Below are 27,695 nucleotides of genomic sequence, written 5' to 3'. Positions count from 1 at the left end.
CAACTCCCCTATCGGCCCTACTCTGTGAGTGACAGGGGGGAGCTCCCCAACCCCCTGATCGACCCTGCTCTGTGCGTGACAGGGTACGGAGCCCCAACCCCCCTGATGGGCCCTGCTCTGTGAGTGACAGGGGGCAGCGCCCCAACTCCCTGATTGGCCCTGCTCTGTGCGTGACAGGGGGTGGTGCCGCAACCTCCCCATTGACCCTGCCTTGAGTGTGACAGGGGGCGGTTCCCCAACCCCCCAATCAGCCCTACCCTGAGCGTGACTGAGGGTGGCATCGCAACCTCCCAATCCGCCCTGCTCTGTGCATGACGGGGCGGCGCCCCAACTCCCCAATCGGCCCTGCTCTGAGCCTGCCCAGGGGCTGCACCTAGGGATTGGGCCTGCCCTCTGCCACCCGGGAGCAGGCCTAAGCCAGCAGGTCGTTATCTCCCGAGGGGTCCCAGACTGCGAGAGGGCACAGGCTGGGCTCAGGGACCCCCCCCCTCCCCGAGTGCACAAATTTTTGTGCACCGGGCCTCTAGTCCTATATAATAAAACCCTAATATGCAAATTGACTGAACAGCAGAACAACTGGTCGCTATGATGTGCACTGACCACCAGGGGTCAGATGCCTAATGCAAGAGCTGCCTCCTGGTGGTCAGTGCACTCCCACATGGGGAGTGCCACTCAGCCAGAAGCCGGGCTCATGGCTGGTGAGCGCAGTGGTGGGAGCCTCTCCTGCCTCCACGGCAGCGCTAAGAAACAGAGAGCCAAGCGGTAAGGAGCAGTGAACAGGCGGGTGGTAAGGAATTAGGGGTCCTAGACTGTGAGAGATATCCCGGACTGCGAGAGGAATGTCCGACTGCCGGCTTAGGTCTGATCCCTGGCAGGTATCGGGCCTAAGCTGGCAGGTGGACATCCCTCGAGGGGTCCCAGACTGCGAGAGGGCGCAGGCTGGGCTGATGGAACCCCCTCCCGCACCCCCAGTACACCAGGCCTCTAGTCTTTTATAAATACTTGCAAAGAGATTACAACAATTTATACTGTCCAAACTATGTATGTTCTTTTACTATACTAAGTGCCGGGGTCCAACCCCAGCAGGTCCAGGGGTTCCCAAAGGCGTGGACGGAGTCGGCGATGAAGGAAGGGCACGGAGACAGTGTTCAGTTGATCAGCAGCCTAGCCAGGATCTCCAGCCAAGTTCTGGTCTGGATCTCCAGAGAAGTTCTGCTTCAGATCTCCAGCCAGGTTTAGTCACCAGGTTCTAGTTAGGCTCTCCTGCCAGTCTCCGCAGTCAGGTTCAGTCCAGGATCCCCTGCCATGCTCTCTCGCCAGGCTCCGCCTCCAGGCTCCTAGGCCAGTCCCTGTCCAGGATCCTCCAGGGTTCAAGTCCCTGTTCGGGCGCCAGATGCCGGGGTCCAACCCCAGCAGGTCCAGGGGTCCCCAAAGGCGTAGACGGAGTCGGCGAAGAAGGAATGACACAGGGACTTCTCCAGCCAGGTTCTGTCCAGGCTCTCCAGTCAGGTTCAGTGTCCAGGTTCCAGTCAGGTTCTCCTGCCAATCTCTGTAGTCAGGTTCAGTCCAGGATCCCTTGCCATGTTCTCCCGCTAGGCTCTGTCTCTAGGCTCCGAGGCCAGTCCCTCTCCAGGATCCTCCGGCATGCTCTCTCCAGCAAAGTTCTTCTGTCTCTAGGCTCCGTGTAGATTCTGTCTTCTTGATTCTGTTCTAAGTTCTGAGAGTTTCTGTCTTGTTACAACTGTATTTATACCAGTTGATTCAATCCTATCAATCTCTATTACAAAGGTTAGGGCGTTTCTTATCTCCATTCCAGGGAGAAAAGATTATGTAGTTTAAGCATGATTGTTCGTTGTTAAAGGGATTAATTACCCGCCTGGCACTTAGTTGAGGGGTTTTATTCCCTCCCTAACTTCAGGGGAATCCCTACCTGGGGATTCAACCTTTCTCGGAGAGGTGACTTTGGTTAAAACACAGCGCCAAGAAGGTGAGCAAACATATTAAGAACCATATGCCATATATGCCAGGTCCCTTGAAACAGCAAGGATGGACCGGCTCCCGGCAACTAAGTATCTGTATTCCCACTATTATTTCTAGCATTTTCTGACCATCTAAGGCAAGCATGTCAAACTCAAAGACTAACAGGGGCCAAATAAACAAGGTTTAAGTTTATGTGGGCCGCAAAAAAACAAAAGCTTCAATTTTCATAGAAGCATAGATTTATTTCGATAGAGAATGCTGAATACAAAGGGCTAAAATAAATGAGTAATCATTAACATAAAATAATAGAACATTTTAATAAAAATTAATATTTTTTCTTGAACATTAACTTACCAGGACACTGAATAACTGCACAAATTAATAAGTGTAACTCAAATGAACCTATTTTTCTTGTTCTCTGAAAGTGAAGTATTTCCTGTTGCACACACCAAACAAGTCAGTCCAAGACTAATAACATGGCAATAGGCTGCTAAAATATTTGCTGCTAAGTATTAGTGGAGAGAAATGGTGCGCCTTGCACGTAAGGCGTGTAAGGGAAATGAGTGCAACATGATTATAGTAATCAGTCATTAGCGAATGTTGTAGTTCATTATTAATAATATGTATAACAGGATATTGTAAAAATTAAGTTACGAAATGTTTATTAAAATGTTTTTTACTAGTACATACCGTTATATTGGCTGGGCTGCAAAAATATTCATTGTGGGTCACATGCGGCCTATGGGGCTGTGAGTTTAACATACTTGATCTAAGGTAAGGTCAAGTTAAGAACCTCTAGTACTAGTATGTGGTTTTGAAGCACCCTTTACCTTCATCTCACTTACCTATATTGATATTGCTTAATTGTCTTTCCCCTTTCTCTAGAGTCCAGTGGTTCTCAACCTTCTGGCCCTTTAAATACAGTTACTCACGTTGTGACCCAACCATAAAATTATTTTCCTTGCTACTTCATAACTGTAATGTTGCTACTGTTATGAATCATAATGTAAGTATCTGATATGCAGGATGGTCTTAGGTGACCCCTGTGAAAGGGTCTTTCGACCGCCAAAGGGGTCGCGATCCACAGGTTGAGAACCGCTGCTCTAGACCAAAATTTCTTTGATGGCAAGGACTGTGCCTGGTTTATTCATTATAGTCCTAGTGCCCAGACTAGTGTTGGGAACACAGGAGGCCCCAGAATTGTGACTAGACTACCAGCATCTCTTTACTGATTTTTGCTACCATCTTCTCACTGGATTCCTACATCTAATCTTTTTAAAATTTAAATTCTTTATTGTTTAAAGTATTACATAAGTCTCCTTTTTCCCCCACTGACCTTTCTCTGGCTGCCCCTCCCCCCCAACACATACCCTCTCGCCCCACCCCCACCCCCCCTCCCCGTCTGTGTCCATTGGTTATGCTCATATGCATGCACACAAGTCCTTTGGTTGGTCTCTTACCCCTTTACCTCCCACCTTCCCTCATAGGTTGAACATATGTTCGATACGTCTATGACTCTGGTTCTATTTTTGTTCATCAGTTTATGTTGTTCATTATAATCCACAAATGAGTGAGATCATGTGATATTTATCTTTCTCTGGCTGGCTTATTTTGCTCAGCATAATGCTCTCCAGTTCCATCCATGCTGTTGTAAATGATAAGAGTTCCTTGTTTTTTTATAGCAGCATATATTCCATTGTGTATGTACCACGATTTTCTAATCCACTCATTTGCTGATGGGCACTTAGGCTGTTTCCAGATCTTAGCTATGGTAAATTGTGCTGCTATGAACATAGGGGTGCATATATCCTTTCTAATTGGGTTTCTGTTTTCTTGGGATATATTCCTAGAAGTGGGATTACTAGGTCAAATGGAATTTCCATTTTTAATTTTTTGAGGAAATGCCATACTGTTTTCCATAGTGGCTGTATCAGCAGTGCAAGAGGGTTCCTTTTTCTTCCCGTCCTCTCCAGCACTTGTCATTTGTTGATTTGCTGATGATAGCCATTTTGACAGGTGTGAGATGCTACCTCTAATCTTGCCCTTCACTCTCTCCTCTGCTCTGAAATGAGTTTGCTCTTTGTGTAACAAAGCCAGTCTCCTTCATGGCTCACTGTTGCCCCAGCATAAAACCTTAATAGCAGTTTAAAATGGTTTATGTGGCCTAGTCCCCGATTATTGTACAACCTAATCTCTTAACCATTGTTTGTTTATGAATCTCAATTTTAGTCAGTCTGAATTACTTTAAGTTCCCTCAAAGTGCTATATTTTCACTTTTCTCTGGGGTTTTGTGAGCATGCTGTTGTTCCTTTTATCTGGAGTGTCTCTGTGCCTTTTCCTCCCACAAAAGAAAATGTGGCTTATTTCTGCTCATCCTTAGTCTAAGAGTGCACATATTAACTTACTAGGAAGTCTCTAATCCTTCATTGTGAGAGGTGTTTTAATTATGTGTGGCTTTAGTGCTCTGTATTTTTATCTTCAAAGCATTTGTCAGTTACTTGTGCATTGTCTGTATTCCTATTTTATAAGCTAGCAAGGGCAGGGTTAGGCATATTGATTGTTATATCTTCTGTTTCCAGCACAGTTGTAATTTATAGTAGGCTCTTTTTTTCATCCTCACCCAAGGATATGTTTTTATTGATTTTTAGACAGAGGAAGGGGCGGAAAGAGAGGAGAGAGAGAGAGAAACATCGATGTAAGAGAAACACTGACCAGTTGCTTCCAATACATGCATTGGTTGGGGATCAAACCTGCATCATTTTGCTGTATAGGATGATGCTCCAGCCAACTGAGCCACCCAATCAGGGCCAAAGGAGGCATTTAATAGTAGCATCGGGTGAATGTTACTTTAGACATTATTTCCTGAAAGTTGCAGAAGAGCGTCTTAAGAATGTTTTAAATATTTGTCCAGGGTTGCAACTGAGTCTCAGATATTTATGGTGGGATTATTTTTAAATTATGACCTCTGGAAAAAATTTTGTTTTAGTCCAGACTGCTGGAAAGAGAATTGAATCCATACTGGAAGGATGGTGGGACCGGTCTTCCACCAGAAGACTGTACTACGTCATCAGTTACTAAAGGTATGTATATTTTTGTAATAGCCACACAGGCATTTCTTATAACTTGGTATTCCTGAAGCAGTGAACTGAGTTTGTTGGTAGATTGGCAAAATGTATTATGAATTTCAAAAATGCTTAATTTTTGAATTAGTAATTTGAATTTTAGATTTAGTAAGTCTAAAGTTTGTAACGTTATTTTAATATTTTAGCTTGATGCTGTAATTTTGATCAAATTCATAATTATCTGTTTTTGTTTATATTTGCATAACAACTCTAAGTGTATTGATTATCTGATGTGAAATTTGTATGGTTTCATATTATGAGCATCTATAGATTATTACTAAGTGTTCAGTTTACATATGACAAGCAATGATAAAATATTGCAGTCTTTTTGAGGCTTTATTTAAATTATTAGTAATTGGGAAGCTGATATATTTGGGAGCAAGCTGATTATGTTTTTATATTTATTAATGATTTCAAATTTGAGTTTTTATTTTGAATGGGTTGATACAAAGTATGATTCTGTGAGGAAATAATAATGCTTTGGTTTGCTACATTCTATAACAAAATATAAAAAGTATTAAATTTCATGAAAATAATGTGTAAATATTAAAGATGTGATTGCAGCCCGGCTGGTGTGATTCAGTGGTTGAACATCAACCTATGAACTACAGGGGTCCTCAAACTTTTTAAACAGGGGGCCAGTTCACTGTCCCTCAGACCGTTGGAGGGCTGGACTATAGTTTAAAAAAAAACTATGAGCAAATTCCTATGCACATTGCACATATCTTATTTTGAAGTAAAATAACAAAACGGGAACAAATACAATATTTGTATTTGCATGTGGCCCACGGGCCGTAGTTTGAGGACCCCTGAACTAGGAGGTCACGGTTCAATTCCTTTTCAGGGCACACGCCTGGGTAGTGGGTTCGATCCCCAGTGTGGGGCCTGCGGGAGGCAGCTGATCAATGATTATCTCATAAAGGTTTTAAAAGGTCTTTCTTTCCTCCCCTTCATAACATGCTTTCAACACTTCCCTCTTCCATATTGTACTTACTTAGAAAGGAAAGATGACAGAAAACTATGTCAGAGGTTCAGATCCCAAAGTTGAAATTAAGTTTTAAGAAATGATCTGGCCCTAGCTGGTTTGGCTCAGTGGATAGAGCGTCAGTCTGCAATGAAGGGTCCTGGGTTCGAATCCAGTCAAGGGCACATGCCTGGGTTGCGGTCTTAATCCCTAGTAGGGGGTGTGCAAGAGGCAGTCGATCAATGATTCTCTCTCATCATTGATGTCTCTCTCTCTCTGCCTTCCTCTCTGAAATCAATATATATATATACATATATATGTGTATATATACATATATACATACATACATATATACACACACACACACACACACATATATATATATATATATATATATATTTATGAAATGATCTGCAGATTTTACTGCATATGCAGATAGTGTGGTCTTTCTGTTTAGACCAATGGTAGAGCTGAAATGGTTGTTAGGCACCAAAAAGTTTATAAGTTTAGTATTGAGGTATGTAGAGGTCACATGCTATTATAGGTAAGAACTCAGACTTTGGAATTAGGGTTCTTGGGATTAGAACTGTGTATTTCCACTTACTAGTTTCATGAATTTGGGAAAATTTCCTGATCTCTCTGAGTCCATTGTACTCATGTGTAAGTACCTATCATATGGTTAGTGTGAGGATTAAATGAGAAAATCTGTTAGCATAGATTTAGTAATCTATTATTACTAAATAATAGTAATTACTCAGTAATGACAATGTCAAATAGTACTTTTCCGTACAATTAAATGTTCTGGAAACATTTTATCAACAGTATTTTTGTAATGATTGAGGTGCCATATTTTTAATAATTAATGAGTTAATCTTTATTTTTCTTTTTTTGGGCAACATTAAGTGGAAAAGTATTTTTTTAAAACATTTTTTATTGATTTCAGAGAGGAAGGGAGAGGGGAAAGAGAGGAACATCAATGATGAGAGGGAATTATTGATTGGCTGCTTCCTGTACGCCCCTACTGGGGATCAAGCCCTTAAGTGGAAAAATAAGTAAACTTTCAGTATCCATACAATATTATTTTAAATCATATTTTAGTAACAGGAATATCTGTACATTTTAAAGTTTACATGGCACATTTACATATCAGCTTATTTTCATAGCAACCATGTGAAGATAGCAAAGTAGATGCTATTGCCCACTTCTGTAGTTCAGGGAACTAAAGCTTAAAGTGGTCAGGTTATTTGCTCTAGTTCTGTGAGTGGTAGTAGAACTCAGGTTTCTGATATTTAGTCCAGGGTTAGTTAATCTAGATTCTACATTAGAAGACTATACTTGTTACTATGTAGTTAGTAGAAAACTAGCTTACAAAACTCCTGATATTTTCTGTTCTTATAGATTTCCTCCCTCTTTTTTTTTGGATTCTCTTTTAGAATCTTTTGAGTTGGAAAAAATGTCAAAGGTGGTTTAAATCAGCTGCCTTTATATTACAGAAAAAGAAACAAAGTTCCAAAGAAGATCTTGCTTAAGATCTTTAAACTAGTTAGTAGCAGCAGCAAGACTAAAAATCTAGATTCCCTTGATCTTTAGTTTATTGCTATTTTAATATTATCCTGTCTTCTAAGAAAAATGGGGAATGCAGCACAGATTCATTTGGTTATATTTGGTCTATAATAATATAACTTAATTATGATGGAAGCATACATTTTTTTAGTCTTTTAATTTTTGACTTATAAAAATAATTTTATTTTTAAGCTATTTTAGAAGTAATAAATATTAATTCTGTTATACCACATGAAAAGTATAACTGACATTTAATATTGAAATTTAGTTTCAGTAATAGAAGATGGTGGATTAAGCTGGCTAAGGAAGTCTTATCAAAGAATGAAGGAACAAGCTGAGAAACAGAATAGAAATTTTGAAGACATTGTAGCTGAAAGATATGGGGTGAGTATTCATATTAAGGAGATATGTGTTATTTTTAGAGTTATGTGGGAAATTAAGTTCTTTAACTTAATGTTTTGTGCCATGAAACACTTTTGAATTGACTTAGTATTAAAGTTTAAATTTATATACTGTTGAAGCCATTTTCTGCTTTTCATTATTATATAGACTTATGTACCATTTTTATTGACATAATGAATATAAAACTTAAGTACTTAAAATTTAAGTGTGTGCAAGTTTAATGTAAAAATCACATTTTCTCATTATGAAGGAAAATGTAAATAATACAGGAAAGCCTCAATAGTATACCTTTGGAGATAACCATTGTTGAAATTTTGTTATATTTCAGTTTCTCCCCCTAGAGTTTTTACTATATTTCAGCATTTTGGAATACAGCTGTTTTTTACAAGTATATACATATGTATATGTGTATGTATGTGTGTATACAGGGGTGGGCAAACATAGGTTTACAATTGTGAGTACATGAAACAGTTTATTCTTGTATTATTTTTAATTATGAATTATTTTTCATAGGAACAACTGTCCTTTTTTCTTAATGTCCTTTTTCCTTAATTTTGGAAAAAAAGCAGGTTTAAATAGTTGTAAGAATTCAAAAATATAGGCTAGCAAAAAGAAAAATGGAGAGAAAAGTTATTCTTTGTTTAAAATAGGTAATCTTTGTTAATATTTTGACACGTACCCTTTTTGAGATAAAATAAATTGTTTTATTAAATTCGGCTTATTGTTTTATTAAATAGCCTTATATATCCTGCTATTTTCTTTTTTTAAAAATACATTTTATTGATTTTTTACAGAGAGGAAGGGAGAGGGATAGAGAGTTAAAAACATTGATGAGAGAGAAACATTGATCAGCTGCCTCCTGCACACCCCCCACTGGGGCCATGCTCGCAACCAAGGTACATGCCCTTGACCAGAATTGAACCTGGGACCCTTAAGTCTGCAGGCCGATGCTCTATCTGCTGAGCCAAACTGGTTAGGGCTATCCTGCTATTTTCACTTACTAGTAAGACATAATTGGATGTCAATAAATATATTCATTTTAATGACTTCTTAATTTTTAAATATATTTGAATGGTTTTACCTTATTTAATTGTCAGTGAAGAGACATATATATGTTTTTATTTTTTTTTCTCCTATTAAATAGCACTGTGCTGACCATCTTTGTACAATCCATTTTATATACTTATCTGGATATCTTCTAAAGATGAATTACTGAAAATGAAATTGCTGTCCTTAAAGGATGTAGACACTTAAAGTGAGATATAGGTAATTAATAGCCAAATTTCTCTGCCAAAAGATTGATCAAATTATACTTTCATTATATAAAAGTATAGTAAACATATTTCTCTTTGCTTTTATTTTTATACATTTATTAATGAATTGAAATATTTTTAAATATATTTTCTGGCCATTAGTATTTTTAAGTGAATTGATTATTGGTAGTATTTACCAATTTTGCCTTTAGCATTTAAAACCTTTAAAAATCTGTTTATATTTCTTTCTCTTAGTTTCATGTTTTTTTATGCATTTCTTTACTTTGATGTGATCTCTTTATAAGGCTAGTAGCCACCTGGTGCCATACATCGTTATTACAATACTAGAGGCCCGATGCACGAAATTCCTGCAAGAGTAGGCCTTTCTTCCCCCAGCTGCCGGCACCGGCTTCCCTCTGGTCCCCAGGACCCAGGCTTCCCTCGCAGCCCCGGCTTCGTCTGGTCTGATTAGCATATTACACTTTTGTTATTCTAGATTGCTCACTGTATTCCCTATGCTGTACTTTACATCTCTGCGACTGTTTTTATAACTGCCAATTTGTACTTCTTAATCCCTTTCCCTTTTTCACCCATCTGGCAACATCAATTTGTTCTCTGTATCGATGAGTCTATTTTTGTTTTGTTTGTTCATTTATTTTGTGTTTAGATACTACACATAAGTTAAATCATATGGTATTTGTCTTTTTCTTTTTGGCTTATTTCACTTAGCATGATACCCTCTAGGTCAGTGATGGCGAACCTTTTGAGCTCGGCGTGTCAGCATTTTGAAAAACCCTAACTTAACTCTGATGCTGTGTCACATATAGAATTTTTTTGATATTTGCAACCATAGTAAAACAAAGACTTTTATTTTTTATATTTATTTTATATATTTCAATGCCATTTAACAAAGAAAAATCGACCAAAAAAATGAGTTCGCGAGTCACCTCTGCCATGTGTGTCATAGTTTCGCCATCGCTGCTCTAGGTCCACCCATGCTGTCAGAGATGGCAAGATTTCATTCTCCTGTTTGAGGGGGAGGGTGGGGGGGTGGAAGGAGCTACAGGAGCGTCTCTGGCCAGAGACTGAAGACTCGCGCCGGAGCGAGGAGCAAATACTGAAGGCTCCAGCCGCAGCGAAGACTGTGTCCAGAGCGAAGATGGAAGGCGGTGGCCAGAGTGAAGGTCTGGGTCCCGGGTGCCAGAGGAAAACTGGTGCTGGCAGCCAGGGGAAAGAAGGCCTATTGCACGAATCTTAAAATAATTAAAAAATTAAAAATTAATATAATATTAATTGAAATGTATCTGCATTACATGAAAAATCTCCTAATTGCTTCTAGCATAATTTATTAAATTGTGCTAAAATTTACAAGGGTTCAATTAAAAAATATCTTAATTCTAAATGATATAATAGAAAACACATAATAGTGCAGTTATAAGCACTTATCTGAAAATAAAAATTTAAAGAAGTGAATTTAAAGAAGGGATTAGCCAAAGAAAATATATGCACAACCCATGGACACAGACAACAGTATGGTGATGGCCAGAGAGAAGTGGGGGCAAGAGCTGGGTAGAGGGGGCAAAAGGGGGGAAATAGGGACATCCTATATAATAATAATAAAAGGCTAATATGCACATTGACTGAACGGCAGAATGACCGGTTGCTATGATGCGCACTGGCCACCAGGGGGCAGACGCTCAATGCAGGAGCTGCCCCCTGGTGGTCAGTGCACTTCCATATGGGGAGTGCCACTCAGCCAGAAGCTGGCTCATGGCTGGCCAGCGCAGTGGTGGTGGCAGGAGCCTCTCCCACCTCCGTGGCAGCACTAAGAATGTCCAACTAACGGTTTAGACCTGGTCTCTTGGGGGCCTAAGCCTTTAGTTGAACATCCCCAGAGGGCTCCCTGGCTGCCAGAAGGATGTCTGACTGCAAGCTTAGGCCTGATCCCCCGGGGAGTGGGCCTAAGTCGACAGGTGGACATCCCCCAAGGGGTCCTGGACTGTGAATGGGCGCAGGCCGGGCTGAGGAACCCTCCTCCCCCACCCCAGTGCACAAATTTTTGTGCACCGGGCCTCTAGTGTAATATAGTAAGCATTGGATAAATTGTGGTAATTGCTGTTTTGTTGTCTTTATTTATCATATTTTATTGACTCTAAGAAGCCACTAATTGTAGCTGTCAATGAGGAGGAGCTTTCGTTATGAAAACATTTCCCCCAACTTACTGCCAAAATTTCTATTCTGTTTATGTTGTCATTGAATTTAAGGAATAGGTTAAATCTGTATTTTAAAAATAATTTAAAAAAATGTTATGGATTATCTCTGCCTCGTGCAAGGTAATAACTTCAGCATGTTTTGGTTTCCCATCTCACCTCTCAGACGTTATTGGAATAATTTGAAATTTTTATTCCAGTTTATTATAAATTTAAAAATATGCACCTTATTCTTGACAATTGCATTAGACCTCACAACTACAAGAACAATTACTTTGACTTACTCGTTACATTCGCCATTTGGTTTATAGCATGCCTTCCTTTTTGCAGTGATTCTTACCCTAATTCATTTATGGTTTAGCTTACTGATCCTGAGTAATTTCCCGCCCCCCGCCCCCCCCCCCCCCCCCGCCGCCCAGCGATTTGCATTCTGATATTTTTGGCAGTTTTTGGAAATGATTTTTTTTTTTTTTTTGGTCAATAACAGGATAGGATAGTTTGTGAATTGAATTCTGTACATAGAATTAGTGCCTTATAATTATTTTTTAAATTGATCTTTATTCCATTATTTATAGCATTTAGTTGTAGGTGGGAAGTTAACAATCTTACCTTCTTTCCTTTGTAGGTAATGTGTTACTTGTTTACCTACTCCCATCTGTTTACATGCCTATGCTTACTCCTTCTTTCCTCTGATCTAGTCTTTTTTAAGAATTCTTTTTTATGTGAATTTTGAGACTCAGGAATTAGGGTTTTTAATGCATGAGTCTTTTTAAAAAAAATTCACTTATTGTTGAAAGTATTACATATGTCCCCTTTCTCCCCCATGACCTCTCCCAGCCCGCCCCTGCCCCCCAATATAGGCCTTCACCCTCCTATTGTCTGTGCCCATTGGTTATGCTTACATGCATGCGTACAAGTCCTTTGGTTGATTTCCTACCCGCCCCCACCCCTGCCTTCCCTCTGAGGTTTGATGGAATGCATGAGTCTTTTTATGCTTCACTTTCTTCCTTCTCTATGGATATCGGCTGAGCACTTTGGAACTGGAAAATTAGCTAGGGAAATTTTCTTTTATTATTACATTTTGTTAGTATTTTTTTCTATCTCTGCTCTTTCTTTCTGCAAGTATTAGTACATGCATGTTAAATTACCTTAGAATTAAGTGTCCATGTTTCTTTTTCCCTTATAACGTATCTATTTACCATCTTTTCCTAACTGTAGAGAATTCCCAGGCTAGTGTTGAATTCACTAATTTGGATTCCATGCTTTCTATTTCTCCATGCACTGTATCTGCATGTTTATAGACACAGTTTTTATTTTCAAGTCTTTCTTGTTCTTGAACTCTGCTTTTCACATAGAGTTTGTATGTTTTAGCAGTGTAGCAACCTCTTGAATCTCAGTAACAGTTAGGAATTTTTAAAAAATTATTTCTTAACTATTTCCTTTATTATGTATTTTACTGACTCCTTTTCAGTTCCAAGATTTCTTTTTAAAAATTTGGTAATTTTTCATTGATTAATTATATTTTAAAAGTATTTATTTTTGCGTAGTGTATTTGTTTGCTAAGGCTGCCATAACAAAGTTCTACAGACTGGGTGACTTAAATAACAAGTTTATTTTCTCACAGTCTAGGACAGGGTTGAGGAATGTCCCGTCCGTGGGTCGTATAAGGCCCGTGAAATCATTTGGTCTGGCCCTGCCAAGGTATTAGGGATGAGTTCATTAAATGTTTGACCAAATACAGCAGGCTCATTTTTAAGCTGATAATTGTGTATGGCCCACGAATGACCTTATAAATATCCAAATGGCCCTTGGCAGAGAAAGGTTCCTTCTCCTGGGTTTAGGTCGGAGCATGGAAGTCCAAGGTGTACATGTCAGCAGGCTTGGTTTCTTCAGGGGCCTCTCCTCTTGGCATGTAAATGACTGCCTTCCAGCTGGATCTCACATAGTATTTTCTCTTTGTGTGCATCTTGGGTATCTCTGTGTGTCCACATTTCTTATAAGGACATCAGTCAGCTTGGATTAGGGCTTAACCTAATGACCTCATTTTTCCTTAGTCATCTTTTTAAAGGCTGTTTTCCAGTGCGGTCAGATTCAGAGGTACTCTTGGTTAGAACTTCAGCATGTGACTTTGGGGGGTGGTGGGGGAGGATACAATTTAGCCCACATCAGGTAGGATGACCATATTTTTTTTTTTTTTTTTACCTCTTTGTTGGATTTTTCTTTCATTGTGCTAAATAACAGCGCATCATGGCCCAGTAGAATCTGGGGTACAAATCATTGAACCTTTTAAAATTTTATATATCTTGTTTACTTTTTCTCCTTTTTAGTCAATGGAAATATTTCAGTCGAAATTAGAAGAAGCTGAAAAAACTGCATCCACAAAAGAAGACTATAGACGAGAACGCTGGAGGAAGCCAACGTATTCAGATAAAGCACTGAGTAGTCAAGAAAGTAGAAAATCAGACTTGACAAAATATAATAAAAGTTCAAGGGATAGACATAGTTCAACAGATATTACAAAAAATAAAGATAAGTTTTATGGTGATGAAAAAAATAATAGATCTGGGTCTTCAGAAACATATAGAAGAGACTCCAGTTCAAGGCAAAATCAAGAGTTTTCTTCTCTTGGAAATTTGAGACCTAAATTTATAAGGCCCTCTGATGATGAACTGTCATTTCATCACATGGGCAGGAATGTTGAATCTAGTTCACCCTCAGCGCTGGCCACTCAGGGTTCTGTGCGTTGTGGTTTTCGAAAACCGACAGAGAACAGCGAAGAAAATTTATCATCACGAAGTCACTCTGATGAGAGAGAAGGAGAGAGGAAACATTCAAATCGAAATCCATTGGAAACCAGTCACAGTGTTGACTATCGACATATCTCAGAAGATGGAAGAGAGAAATCACACGATGAAAGCTCGAGGGATGACTCTCCGAGAAAAGAACATCTACAGGACACAAAGTCTTCATTTTCAGGGTATTTTGTCATTTGTTTTTAAACCAATAAATTAATATAAAAGTCCAGAGGATTCAACAGACTGAACTGTATTTTTAGAACATCAGTTGTTAATTAGATGTGAGTTGTGATCTTTTGTTTCTTAAATTTGATGGACAAGATATGTGCATTTAACAATTCAGTAGTTTCGTTTTATGGATTGCATTTCATTTCACAGTTTTATTTAACAAAAAAGCTGGAAGAATTCAGTAGCTATATTTGCTTAAAATTTGTTGCTTTTTTGCAACCGAATTAATCTTTTTAAATGGATATGCTACAGGAAATACTTTGGTGTGTTTTGTTACTGTTTTCATATTACTTTCAAAGGAAATTGTTCCATTGTTACGAATAATTATAATTCTAAATATCGCATGCCTACTGGAGGTCTGGGAGACTAAAGGAAAATATATTGCTTTAGCCCAAATAAGAAGTGACAAAGGAATATGAAAGATCCTGCACAGGGAAGCATGATTGTATGGTGGTGGTTTTGCAGAGGAAAAAAAAAAAGAATCCACTTTTGATACTTGACAGGTTTTAATACAAATATTAGAGTTTTCAGAGCGAAATATAGGTCAGATAGTGGTTGTATCTGTAATGATTAGGGAAATAGGTAATATTTACTGGTTTTATTATTCTTGTACATATTATTATGCTTACATTTAGGGCTGGGTTAGTAGAATAGGAAACTCAGGTAGAGTGTAATCAGACCTAGGAAAACTTGATTTAGCATAGAGGTAGGCTTGTAGGAGATAACCATAAATAGAAAATGAATATCCAAGGTTAGTGACTTAATTATACTCGAATGATCATCAAAATATGTTTTAAAATACCACCTAATGAATGTGACACGAAAGGAAGAGGTTTTAGGCAATAAAAGAATTCAGTGGTGGCAGTAGTAGGTTTAAGCATTGTGTTCAGGGTCATGAGTGGTAAATCATTTTTGTTAATGGAGGAAAGCAAACTACAGGATATAGAGTTCAAAACCACAGTTATAAGGTTTTTTAAGAATTTTCTAGAAACCACCAATAAATTTAGTGAGACCCTCGAGGATATGAAAAAGGACCAACTAGAAATTAAGCATACACTGACTGAAATAAAGAATAATATACAGAGATCCAACAGCTTGGGCGCTGGTTCAAGTCAGAGCTTTGCTCCCAGGAACCAAAGGAGGAATCTAGCTGTGTTGACTTTATAAACATGGCAGGGATAGAGAATGTCTAAGGTTCTGTGCCTGTATAATTGTCCAGGCTTACTCCAGGTTCTCAAGGGGGTAGACTACTCCAGTTTTCAGTTGCTAAGAGGCACATAAATGTGAAGATACTTATAAGTATAGGTAGTTAACTGTTATAGTATTTACATGCAAGGAGTGATTGACTCTTTGGGGATAAGATTAGGAGGAATGGAGTCCCGGAAAGTTGTGTAGGGAAAGGTAGTGAGCTCTTGAAGGAAAACTCCTTAGGCAGTAAGGTGGGAAAGGGCAACCAACATGGAGGTGGGGGTGTGGAAAACATGGACAGAGATGGAGTGGTATAGTTAAGGATTTGCAAATAGTATTTTGGAAGGTGGATGCAGTAGCTACCTGAGAGGAGGGTATGTCTCTTCCTAGTTTTTGCATCTTTAAATTCTGTTAGAGTGCTTAGCACATATTGGCCTCTCTATTGAATGAGAGGAAATGGTAAGCAGATATTGCAAATATTGCCTGTTTATCCTGTAAATGGCTCCAGAAGCATGTTTATGAATTAGGCAGTATCCTATAGTGATAGGAAAGAAGTATCTCAAGGATTTAAAATAGATCAGATTTGGATTTTAGAAAGATTCCAAGGTGGTGTGAAGGTTAGTTTGGGAAATGGAACAGATTTAAGGCTGATATCCTGGTGAGGAGGCTATGGCTGAGAGACAAGCAGTCATGAGCCAGAGGAGTGAATGTGGAGGAGAGGAGGAGTTTGACTCAGTGATGGAGCTTTTCATTCTGTGGCCTCTTGAAAAGACTTGGTTACTTATCTGTGCACCAGCTCTAGACAGTCTTTGTTAAACTGTTCTTGAAGAGACTTCACATTGGATTTGAAGCATGATGAACAAAGAACCGATTGGAGGATTCCTCTTTGACTCAGTGTTTGGCTTTCATTGGCAAAGGGACTAACCATTCTTGAGCACCAGTTTCAGTGCTGTGTTTGGACTGTTTGTTTCTTTTATTCATTCAAATTTGAAAGAAGTATCTGGTCTGAAGGGGAGGTTATTTTTGTATCTGAGATGTCCCTTAGAACTTAATTAGATAAGTTTACAAATTTTTTCTGCTATTATATTTCTGTAATGATATTACTGCAGTTGCAGTAATTTATACATTATTGCATTTAATTCAATAACGTGAAGGTAAATATTAATCATTTTCTCAATTGATAGCCTCTGAGAGGTTAAGACATATGCATGATCATAAAGCTAGTAAATGGCAGGATCCATGTGAATCTGACTGCAGAACTTCTTTTCTCATAATACTAACAGGGATTTCTAATTTTTGAAGGGATGATGGTGCAAGATAATGATTAGTGTTGTAAAGAAAAAGCTTTTAGTGCTTCATGAAAAGCTTGCATTAGGAACTCTTAGAATTTAGTAATCTGTTTTTAGGTATTTAGACGTTTATTTTGACCCATATCTATTAGTAGGCATGAATCTGTTCACATTTGATATAGTTTATTAACATCCTAAAGTCTTTGTCTTCAAAAGGAGATGAACAGATGGATGCCTTTTGGCCTTCATTCTTCTGATCCTATCAAACACGCTTGCTTGGAGGATGGCTTATTTTTCGAAATAACTGAACTCATTAAGAAATCCTATATGTACTGTGTCTAGATTATGTGAGCATATACTGGATTATCAGAAAGGGTTAGAGAAATATTGGGGAAACCACCCCCTTACTCATTTTATTTTTCTTCCTTTTTTAAAAATAAATCTTTATTGTCCAGATTATTACAGTTGTTCCTCTTTTTTCCCCCATAGCTCCCCTCCACTCAGTTCCCACCCTACCCTCTGCCCTTACCCCCCACTGTCCTCATCCACAGGTGTACGATTTTTGTCCAGTCTCTTCCCACACCCCCCAAACCCCTTTCTGCCCTGAGAATTGTCAGTCCACTCACTTTCTATGCCCCTGATTCTATTATATTCACCAGTTTACTCTGTTCATCACATTTTTTTATTCACTTGATTTTTAGATTCACTTGTTGATAGATATGTATTTGTTGTTCATAATTTGTATCTTTACCTTTTTCTTCTTCCTCTTCTTAAAGAATACCTTTCAGCATTTCATATAATACTGGTTTGGTGGTGATGAACTCCTTTAGCTTTTTCTTATCAGTGAAGCTCTTTATCTGACCTTCAATTCTGAATGATAGCTTTGCTGGATAAAGTAATCTTGGTTGTAGGTTCTTGGTATTCATCACTTTGAATATTTCTTGCCACTCCCTTCTGGCCTGCATGGTTTCTGTTGAGAAATCAGCTGACAATCATATGGGTACTCCCTTGTAGGTAACTGACTGTTTTTCTCTTGCTGCTTTTAAGATTCTCTCTTTGTCTTTTGCCCTTGGCGTTTTAATTATGATGTGTCTTGGTATGGTCTTCTTTGGATTCCTTTTGTTTGGGGTTCTCTGCGCTTCCTGGACTTGGAAGTCTATTTCTTTCACCAGGTAGGGGAAGTTTTCTGTCATTATTTCTTCAAATAGGTTTTCAATATCTTGCTCTCTCTCTTCTTCTGGCACCCCTATAATTCAGATGTTGGTACGCTTGAAGTTGTCCCAGAGGCTCCTTACACTATCTTGATATTTTTGGATTCTTTTTGCTTTTTGCTTTTTGCTTTTCCGATTGGGTAGTTTTTGCTTCTTCGTATTTCAAATCTTTGACTTGATTTTTGGGATTCTCTAGTCTGCTGTTGGATCTCTGTATATTATTCTTTATTTCAGTCAGTGTATGCTTAATTTCTAGTTGGTCCTTTTTCATATCCTTGAGGGTCTCAATAAATTTATTGGCGGTTTCTAGAAAATTCTTGAAAACCGTATAACTGTGGTTTTGAACTCTATATCCTGTAGTTTGCTTTCCTCCATTTCTGTAATTTGTGATCTGTTTCTTTGTCTCCACATTTTGGCTGCTTCCCTGTGTTGATAGAGCGGCTTTGTGTGCTTGGTGTCCTAAAGGGCCCAGTGGCTCAGCCTCCCCGATTACCTGAGGTGGACACTCTTGGTGCACCCCTTTGTGGGCTGTGTGCACAGTCTTGTTGTAGTTAAGCCTTGATTGTTGTTGGTATCATGGGGAGGAATTGACCTCCAGGCCAATTGTCTGTGAGACCATGGTGTCTACAGAGGGAGAACTTCTGTGCTGAAGACATCCTTCTGGGGCAAGACTTGCTACAGTGGGGCTTTGGTGCTCACTGAGTCTGCCCCCTGAGTGTGTCCCTTATGGATCTGAGGAGTTTTAACTGGATGGTCCCACTCTGACCACTGGGTACACTGGCTCTTGGATCTAAGGAGGTGCTAATTTAGCCTCTGCCTAAGGCTACCCAGTAGGAGCTATGGAGAGATCTGCAGATTCCTCTTCCTTGTTTGGGGTTTGGAAGTGCCCAGATGAGGCCCAGCTGTGAAGCAATGCAAGCTGCTGTGGGGCCTTGGGCCTTCTTTTGGATGTTCTGGGTCTCTCTGACCCAGCTGCAGTTTGTTAGGTAATTTTAGATTTCAAAGGGCCAGCCCATTCATATGCAAAAGTCTCTGCTAGCAGCTTGGGTGGGGCGGGATCTCAGGGAATCAACAGGGCGGAGCAAACAGCTATGGCTGATCCTCAGCCCTGCCCTAAGAGGCCCCTGGGTCTCAGTGTCCTGTCTCAGTGTCCCGTGGTAATCGCTGCAAGCACCTCTGAGAGAAAGCCGCCCTCGAGTTCCAGCCGCTGCCAGACAGTCCAGTTTCTCCCTGTATGAGTCTGGGTCCCCAGAGACTCGTCCAGAACAGGAGTTCAGAGCAGTCAGGAGCTTGAGACTCCCTCCCAATTGAAAAAGACAACGATGTCCTCAGTTGCCAGCCCTTTCCACGTGCGCCTCCGTACCTCTGCACTTTACTTCCGCACATCCTGAGTCTCAGTGTGCTTTTCTCTTTCCTTCTAGTTGTAGAATTTCCACTCAGCCAGCCTTCCTGTGGTTCTGGATGATGTCTGTTTTGTCTTTTAGTTGTAGTTTTGAAGTGGTTGTGCGAGGCAGCAATTTCAGGTGTTTATCTATGCCGCCATCTTGGTTTCTCTTTTCCTCCGTTTTTTTAATTTTCTCAGTTGGCTGGTGTTGAGATGAAAATTAGTGAACTAGAACATAACTTTGTAGGAAGAAAACAAAACAAAATACCTGGTCAGGTACTTAAACACTTTGCAGTGAATAAAGGCAGGAAAAAGGAGGAAAAACATCCAGGAAGTTTCTCACTTAGGAAGCTAGGCAGTTAAAGCAGATGCTGGAGCAAGCTGACTTCATGGGGGAATAATTGCACTGATACTCTTTAGAAAGGGAATGACTGTTATTTAATTTGTTTTATATTATAATACATGCAAAAATTTCAAGTTTCATAAAGGACAGCAATAATAAGTTTTCAAAGCAGAGAATTTTGGAAAATTAATTGAATGGGAAAGAATTCAAATTGAGAAAACTGTTCATATGTAAGTCAAAATTTTTATTGAAATATGATTGGGTTGCTTGAAATGCAAATAAATTAAATTCACAATACAATAAGAAATGACTTGTACCTCAGAATTTAATTAAAAAAAGTGATTGAAAACTTTTTTCCATACAAAAGGTACAACTAATAATACAAACAGTACCTCAGTCCGCAGAAGCATATAAAAAGTGATAAAGTTCTTCTGCTTACACAATGTAGTGCCCCTGCTGTTTGTCTTAATTGCTTTTTGAAATGTAGACTGAAAGAACTTGAGGGGAACAAAAATATGTTATTTTCTAATGGTTATTTACGTGAAGTATTTTAGATTTCTTAGTCTAAGCACCAGAGTATTGCCTTTCCTTTCACCACTTTGAGAAGAAATGGCTCATACAGGATTTCTGCAGAGATTAATGCCTTTAAAAAAACACAAAACCTCAAGTGTTTTCTATTAAAATACTTTATTTTTTACCCCAAGGGAATAATTTTTATATATTGTTGTTAGGTCAAGTTTTAACTTGGAGGTCTTTTCTATTACTTGTTCAGAGTGTATGTTGGAAGTTCAGGTTAATTTCAGTACAGTATGATGAAATCTAGGAATTTGGGGAAACTAGTAATCCATAGATATGCTCTTTATATTTGAGATTTATGACAGATATCTTTCTGCTTTTTAAATTTATTATCACAGCCCTTTGAGGGTTTTAAAAATAATTTTACTGAGGTATAATTGACATATATACTATAAAGTGTACGATTTGGTAAGTTTTGAAATAGTATATTCTAATGAAACCATCATTCTAAAAGGTTTCTTGGTACCCTTTCATGATCCCTCCCTCCCCATACCTCCCAACCCCCTTAGCCAACCATTCATCTTCTTTATTTCATTAAAGACTTGTTTGCATTTTCTGAAGTCTTATATACATGGTATCATTTGTCATGCACTCTTAGTTTTGTCTGTCTTTAAAAACAATATTTTTATTGATTTCAGAGAGGAAAGGAGAGGGAGAGAGAGAGAGATAGAAACATCAATGATTAGAGAATCATTGATCCGCTGCCTCCCATGCACCTTAGCTTTGAATAGAATATATCTTTAACTTACCTACTCTCTAGTGATATTAGACCACTCCTCTATGGTATAGGAACTTTATAATAGTTTGTTTATATTTCTCTTCTGCTGTCCTTTCTGTTACTGTTGTCATACATTTTATTTCATAACCCCCTCATATATAATTACTTTTGTTTAAATAGTTATCTTAAGGAGATTTAAGTAAGAAGAAGAAAAGTATTAAATATCTGCTCTTATAGTCATGGTTTCTGTTGCTCTTCCTTCCTTTGAGTTGATCCACATTTCAGTCTGGTATAATTTTTCTTCTGCCTGAGGCTTCTCTTTAACATTCTTTCAGCTTGTTATTTCTGAAAAAGTCTTTATTTCACTTTTGTTTTTGAAAGTTATTTTCACTTGACATAGAATTCTAGGTTGACAGTTTAAAGTACTTTAAAGATGTTGTTGCTGTCTTGCTTACATTGTTCCTGATGAGAAATCTGTTGTCATACGTACCGTTTTTTAAAAAATATATTTTTATTGATTTTTTATAAAGTGGAAGGGAGAGGGATAGAGAGTTAGAAACATCGATGAGAGAGAAACATCAATCAGCTGCCTCCTGCACACCCGCTACTGGGGATGTGCCCACAACAAGGTACATGCCCTTGACCGGAATCGAACCTGGGACCCTTCAGTCCGCAGGCCGACACTCTATCCACTGAGCCAAACCGGTTAGGGCCGTACCTTTGTTTTTATGCGCATAAATTTGTCTGTTTTTTTCCCCCTCTATGCCTGCTTTCAAAATGCTCTTTGTCACTAGTTTTGAACAATTTGATGTAGCTTTTTTTTTCTTGTACTTGGGATACCTTGAGCTTCTTAGATATGTAAGTTTTTTTAATTTTTAACAAATTTGGTAAGTTTTGGCTATTGTTTCTCCTGTCTCCCATTCCTTTCTTTCAGGACATTAGTGACATGGATATTAGGGCATTTAAGATTATCCCACAGCTCCCTGATGCTGTTTTCATTTTAAAATAGTTTTTTTCCTCTATGTGTTTCTAATGTTCAGGTGTACTAATTTTTTAAAAATATATATTTTTTAATTTATTTTTTACAGAGAGGAAGGGAGAGGGACAGAGAGTTAGAAACATCAATGAGAGAGAAACATCGATCAGCTGCCTCCTGCACGCCCCCCACTGGGGATGTGCCCGCAACCAAGGTACATGCCTTTGACTGGAATCGAACCTGGGACCTTTCAGTCCGCAGGCCGACGCTCTATCCACTGAGCCAAACCGGTTGGGGCAGGTGGGCAGGTTTACTAATTTTTTCTTTTTCAGTCTAATGTTCCATTAATCTTATCCAGGGTATTTTTAAAAAATCTCAGACATTGTAATATTTATCCATAGAAATTCAGTTTAATCTATTTTACATCTTAGTTGTTTCTAACATTTTGAACATATGGAATAGTTATAACTTTAGTGCCCTTGTTTGCTATTTCTTACATCTGTGTCAGTTCTTGGTTGATTTTGATTGATAGCTTTTTCTACTAATGATGAGTCTAATTTTCTGTCTTTGTATACCTGGTAATTTTGATTGGATACTAGATATTATGAATTTTATTTTGTTGAGTGCTGATTATATTTGCATTTCTATAAACATTGTTGAGCTTTGTTTGGTGACATGGTGAAGTTAATTGGAAACAGTTTGATCCTTTGATTCTTGCTTTAACATTTGTGAGGTGAGCCCGGTGCAGCATATTCTAGGGCTTATTTCCCACTAATGAAGCAAAACCCTTCTCTTAATACTCTGCCTTGTGCTTTCTGAATTGTGAGTTTTTCCTAATCTGACTAGAGTGACCAGGCATGCTTCCTCTAACACTTCTGGGTGATTCTTTTCTTGGCTGTGGGTAGCTTCTTGCTGAAAACTTCAGGGAAACTCCCTGCAGCTCTCTCTTCTTTAGCTGTGTGGGAGTTCTTGGACTCGTAGCTATGTCTCCTTCACTGAGGACTCGCAGCCGTGGGCAAACTACGGCCCGCGGGCCGGATTGCGCCCGTTTGAAATGAATAAAACTAAAAAAAAAAAAAAGACCGTACCCTTTTATGTAATGATGTTTACTTTGAATTTATATTAGTTCACACAAATACTCCATCCATGCTTTTGTTCCGGCCTCCGGTCCAGTTTAAGAACCCATTGTGGCCCTCGAGTCAAAAAGTTTGCCCACCCCTGGGCTAGACTCTTCCTGGGCTTCCCCTTCCTGCACTGTAGTTCAAATCTTTCTTAAGGTAGCAAGCCCGGGCAACTATGTGTCAGGAATCTGACATTGGCTTGAAATTTCTCTTCTGTGAAGCTTCCTTACTATAATTTCATACATAATATTATTTGTAAATTAGTTTAAGTTGTGTGACTAATTCTGGGTTGACTTTGCAAAAGAGCACATTATCATTGTTTTTATTCTTTCAATGCAGTTAAATATGTCATTTCCTTGGATTATAAATAATACCACATTGAATGAAAAGTTCCTTCAGATGTGTAGAATTATGGCCTGATTCTAGTGTTTTTATTAATTTTTATTTGTTTCCTTATTTTAGAATGAGTATGGGAATAATAAATAATGAATAGTTGACTTCTATATTATTTTACCTCATTGTTAGTGGGACTTCGTTATTTTTATAACTGCCATAGGCTATCATGGCAATGTAACACAGAACCTTAAACCAGCGGTTGCCAACTTTCAGACCTCACGAACCACTAGTGGCCCGCGGGCCACCTGTTGGCGACCACTGCCTAAAACTATTAATCTATGTTGTGACATTGAGATATATATATATATATATATATATATATATATATATATATATACACATATACATATATATATATACACACATATATATACACACACACACACACACTCACACACATTATGATCTATTTGTTGAAACTTTGGTGAGGTGTAACATTTGAGTCTTGATGATGTTATTTGCAGTGTACCTATATGTCATATGCTCTTCATCTGCCTTGTTCAAACAGAAGTCGCCTCGAGGATGAGTCCATCCACATCCTGAGTGTTGATGAGAAGAACAAGTTGGGAGCCAAGATTATCAAGGCAGAGATGATGGGAAATATGGTAAGACTTATATGTGGTTCTTTTGGAGAACAGTAATTAAATATTTAACTCCTGATGAGTAATTTTTATATGTTGTTCTTTTGGAGAATAGTAATTAAATATTTAACTTCTGATGAGTAAGTTTGGAATTTTCCTTAGCAATGTGAAGATAGCACATTTTGAGGATAACTGCTGCTTATTGATTCTTTAAAGAAATTGAACACTTCTAAAAACAGTACTCTTTGTATACTTCTAAATAAATTACCTACTTTTCTCTGTCAGATTTCTGAAATTTAAGATCTTATGGAACTAATGCTTTTTAATTTCTTTTCTATTTTGCTATGTACTTTATTCTTGCATTTCTAACTTACTGAGCTTAGATATCAGGGAGATAAAGATATCACTGACTTTTCCCTCTTTTTTAGTCATGCATTGTTAAGTTACAGTTTTTACATAGGAACCTAAAATATGAATGCTTCAAGAGGATGGTTAATTTATTCAAATTTTAAGGCAATGTGTTTGTGCCTAATAGTGTTTTAGTTACTCTGTATAGGTTAGCTTATTTAACTCCTGTAATAATGTTGTGATTTAAGACTCATTTACCTCAAAATGGAATAGAAATAGGTATGATTTGGTAAGAGCTACATCTATCTATCTATCTATCTATCTATCTATCTATCTATCTATCTATCTATTATATTGCCACATTTTTGTTATACTAATACATGTTATATTGCAGATGGCAGACTAGCAAAGTTGGACTTTTATGTCTTGACAGAATAGATTCATGGTCATATGTATGTACTCATCTCAAACGCAAATATAAATAGTCTCTGTGTTTATGTATTTCCTTCATATTCTTGTGTTCCCTAAAATATGTCCTCGGTATACTATCAGTTCAGCACTCTGTAGTAGAACTAAAGGTGGCCTAACAAGACATATATTTTTATTCAGTTGTGTGTCTGATAAAAGGCATATCTTATGTATGCTGCTCTCCCACTTTGAATCTGGTTCTTGGTAACACTGAACTTCAACTCAGAACTTTATCAGAAATTGGAAAAAGACAAACCAACAATAACAATAGCAAAAAAATAAAGTTTGAGTTCTGAAAGCACAAAGAATCAGTTAAAATAATGTAGGAGAGGTCACCAAGTTAGGAGGTTAACATGTTAAAGGAATTGTTCCTGTGTTTATGGAACCACTGCAACAGAGTGCTATTTTTTGCTTGTCATATAAATTTGTTTATTTCTTTGTGATTTATTGTTTTATATGTCAGCTATCTACATATATAAAAGCCTAAGCAACCGTTATGCCCAAATGACCAGAATGACAGTTGCTATGATGTGCACTGACCATGAGGGGGCAGATGCTCAGCGCAGGAGCTGCCCCCTGGTGGTCATTGCGCTCCCACAGCCAACCTCCTGTGGCGCCTCCCCCCCCCCCCCCCCCCCCCCCCACACACACCAGCCAACCTCCTGCGACCTCTCTCTCTGGCCAGCCACCCTCCTGCGGCCCCTACCCCCAGCCAGCTGGCTCCCCCATAGGCCCTGATCCAGGGGGCCAGCTGGCCAACCTCCTGGGGCCCCTCTCCCCAGCCAGCCGGCCCTCCTATTGGGCTTGATCGCCGGTCAGGCCGAGGGACTCCACCCATGCATGAATTCGTGCACTGGGCTTCTAGTTTTATATACATTTCTATATACTTTCTAGAGTATAAATGAAATATATTCAGAGTTTTTATCTAAATTACTTATCAACAATAAAGAAGGTAATATTTTAAGTCTTGTGATGTCTCCCTTCTTACAAATAGCTGAGAGTTTGAGGATTGGAAGTTGATAATTATAAGAAACTATAAAATGTCATTCTTAAAGTTATGTATTTCCTTTATCTTCTGATCTTCCCTAAAATATATGTCCTTGTAATTATTTATTTTCAATGTGTAAATGCTGCAGGTATTTGAGAAGTTTGTCATGGAGATTGATTTGTTTACAAGTAATGTACTGGGCTCTGGTTTGGTAACTGTTTTTGTTGGTGGTTACATGGCTGTTCACTATGCTGTTTTTCTTTCTATTGTATACATTTGAAATATGACACAAGGAGGGATTTAACTATATATTCACACGTATTTTTCTTGTTTTTCTGTTTGAAGGAATTAGCTGAGCAACTTAAAGCCCAACTTGAAAAAGCAAATAAATTCAAAGAAACTATATCATCAAAAAAATCTGGGATAGAGGTAAGTATTAAAAGTTCGGTTTGTAGGATATGATTACCTTGTATAATACTACTCGCCAGTGGTAATATTAAATGTATTTAACTGTGTCTGTGTTTCGTGTGTGTGTGTGTGTGTGTGTGTGTGTGTGTGCGTGCGCGCGTGTGTATACGTATGCTTGTTTGCTTGTTTTTAAAATTTATTTTCATATGAATTGCCTTAAATTCTACTAGTGTGCCTGATGGACAAAAGGCTAGGCCAAGGAGACCTGGTTTTATGGTGGACTCTGTCATTTACTGACTGTTTGATTTTGTGCAAGTCAGACTGGTTTTTAAATTCTTCCCTTACAGAATGAGAGACATGAGTTTGGTGTCCATTTTATGTAAAACAAATTATTTTGTTCCATGATTCATTTGTCCATCTGTTAGTGAACAAAACAGATAAAAACACCTGCCTGCATGGAGTTTCATGTGAGTAGGGAGAGAGACAGTAAACAATAAAAATAATAAATTAGCATATAGAAAGTTATACATCCCAGGGAAAAGTGGGGGATCTTGAGTACCTGGTGTGCTGGTAGTTTGGGGTATACAGACAAAGTTCATTTGAAAAGTGACATCCATGCAGAGATGTAAGTGAAGCAGAGAATCTCTGTGTCTGAGTGCAGAGCATTTTGGGCATAAGGAATTTTTAAAGGTCCAAAGATGGTGACGTGTCCGATGTGTAGGAAGAACAGCATGGAGACCAGTGTTGTTGGAGTTGAATGAATGAGAGTGAAGTAGGAGATCTAAATCAGAGAGACTATTGGAGGCCAGTTCATGTTAAACTTGAAAGTCAGAGTAAGTAACATGGCTCAAAAATAAAGATACACTTCTCTGTGAATAGGAAACTGAACAGAAACATAAAACAATAGGGATCTGGAGCTTGCAGGGATCCACCTTCAGAGCTAGGCAGTGTGACTGAGAATTGAGCTCATCTGATGTGATAGAGCTTAAAAGATCCCCTCACATGGCGTCTCTGTACCTGCACCAGGTTTCAGGGTTCTTCTAAATTAGTCTGGGAAACTCTTTGAATACTTAAGTCGGTAGCTCATAGGAAATTGTTTTAAGATGGGAAGTATAGAGAAAGTGGACATAACCTTGCAGCCATGTGAAATATCCCCAATATCAGTGTGAAATATTGTAAGAAC

At 38.4% G+C, this 27,695-nt stretch overlaps 1 protein-coding gene across 4 annotated transcripts in view; it reads left to right on the top strand.

Annotated features, from left to right (window-relative positions):
* The window catches only part of CWF19L2 (CWF19 like cell cycle control factor 2), an 86,110-nt gene that overhangs the window by 17,378 nt on the left and 41,037 nt on the right, over window positions 1-27,695 (top strand). For all 4 annotated transcript variants that reach the window (XM_059707962.1, XM_059707963.1, XM_059707960.1 and 1 more), the window contains 5 exons: window positions 4,967-5,060; window positions 7,898-8,013; window positions 13,822-14,471; window positions 24,228-24,324; window positions 26,450-26,533. In XM_059707962.1, the coding sequence (XP_059563945.1) occupies window positions 4,967-5,060; window positions 7,898-8,013; window positions 13,822-14,471; window positions 24,228-24,324; window positions 26,450-26,533 (1,041 nt within the window). The remainder of the gene's footprint in view (window positions 1-4,966; window positions 5,061-7,897; window positions 8,014-13,821; window positions 14,472-24,227; window positions 24,325-26,449; window positions 26,534-27,695) is intronic.

This window comes from Myotis daubentonii, chromosome 9 (genome assembly GCF_963259705.1).
Source record: "Myotis daubentonii chromosome 9, mMyoDau2.1, whole genome shotgun sequence".
NCBI lineage: Eukaryota > Metazoa > Chordata > Mammalia > Chiroptera > Vespertilionidae > Myotis > Myotis daubentonii.
This window is presented reverse-complemented; position numbering and strand designations above follow the sequence as displayed.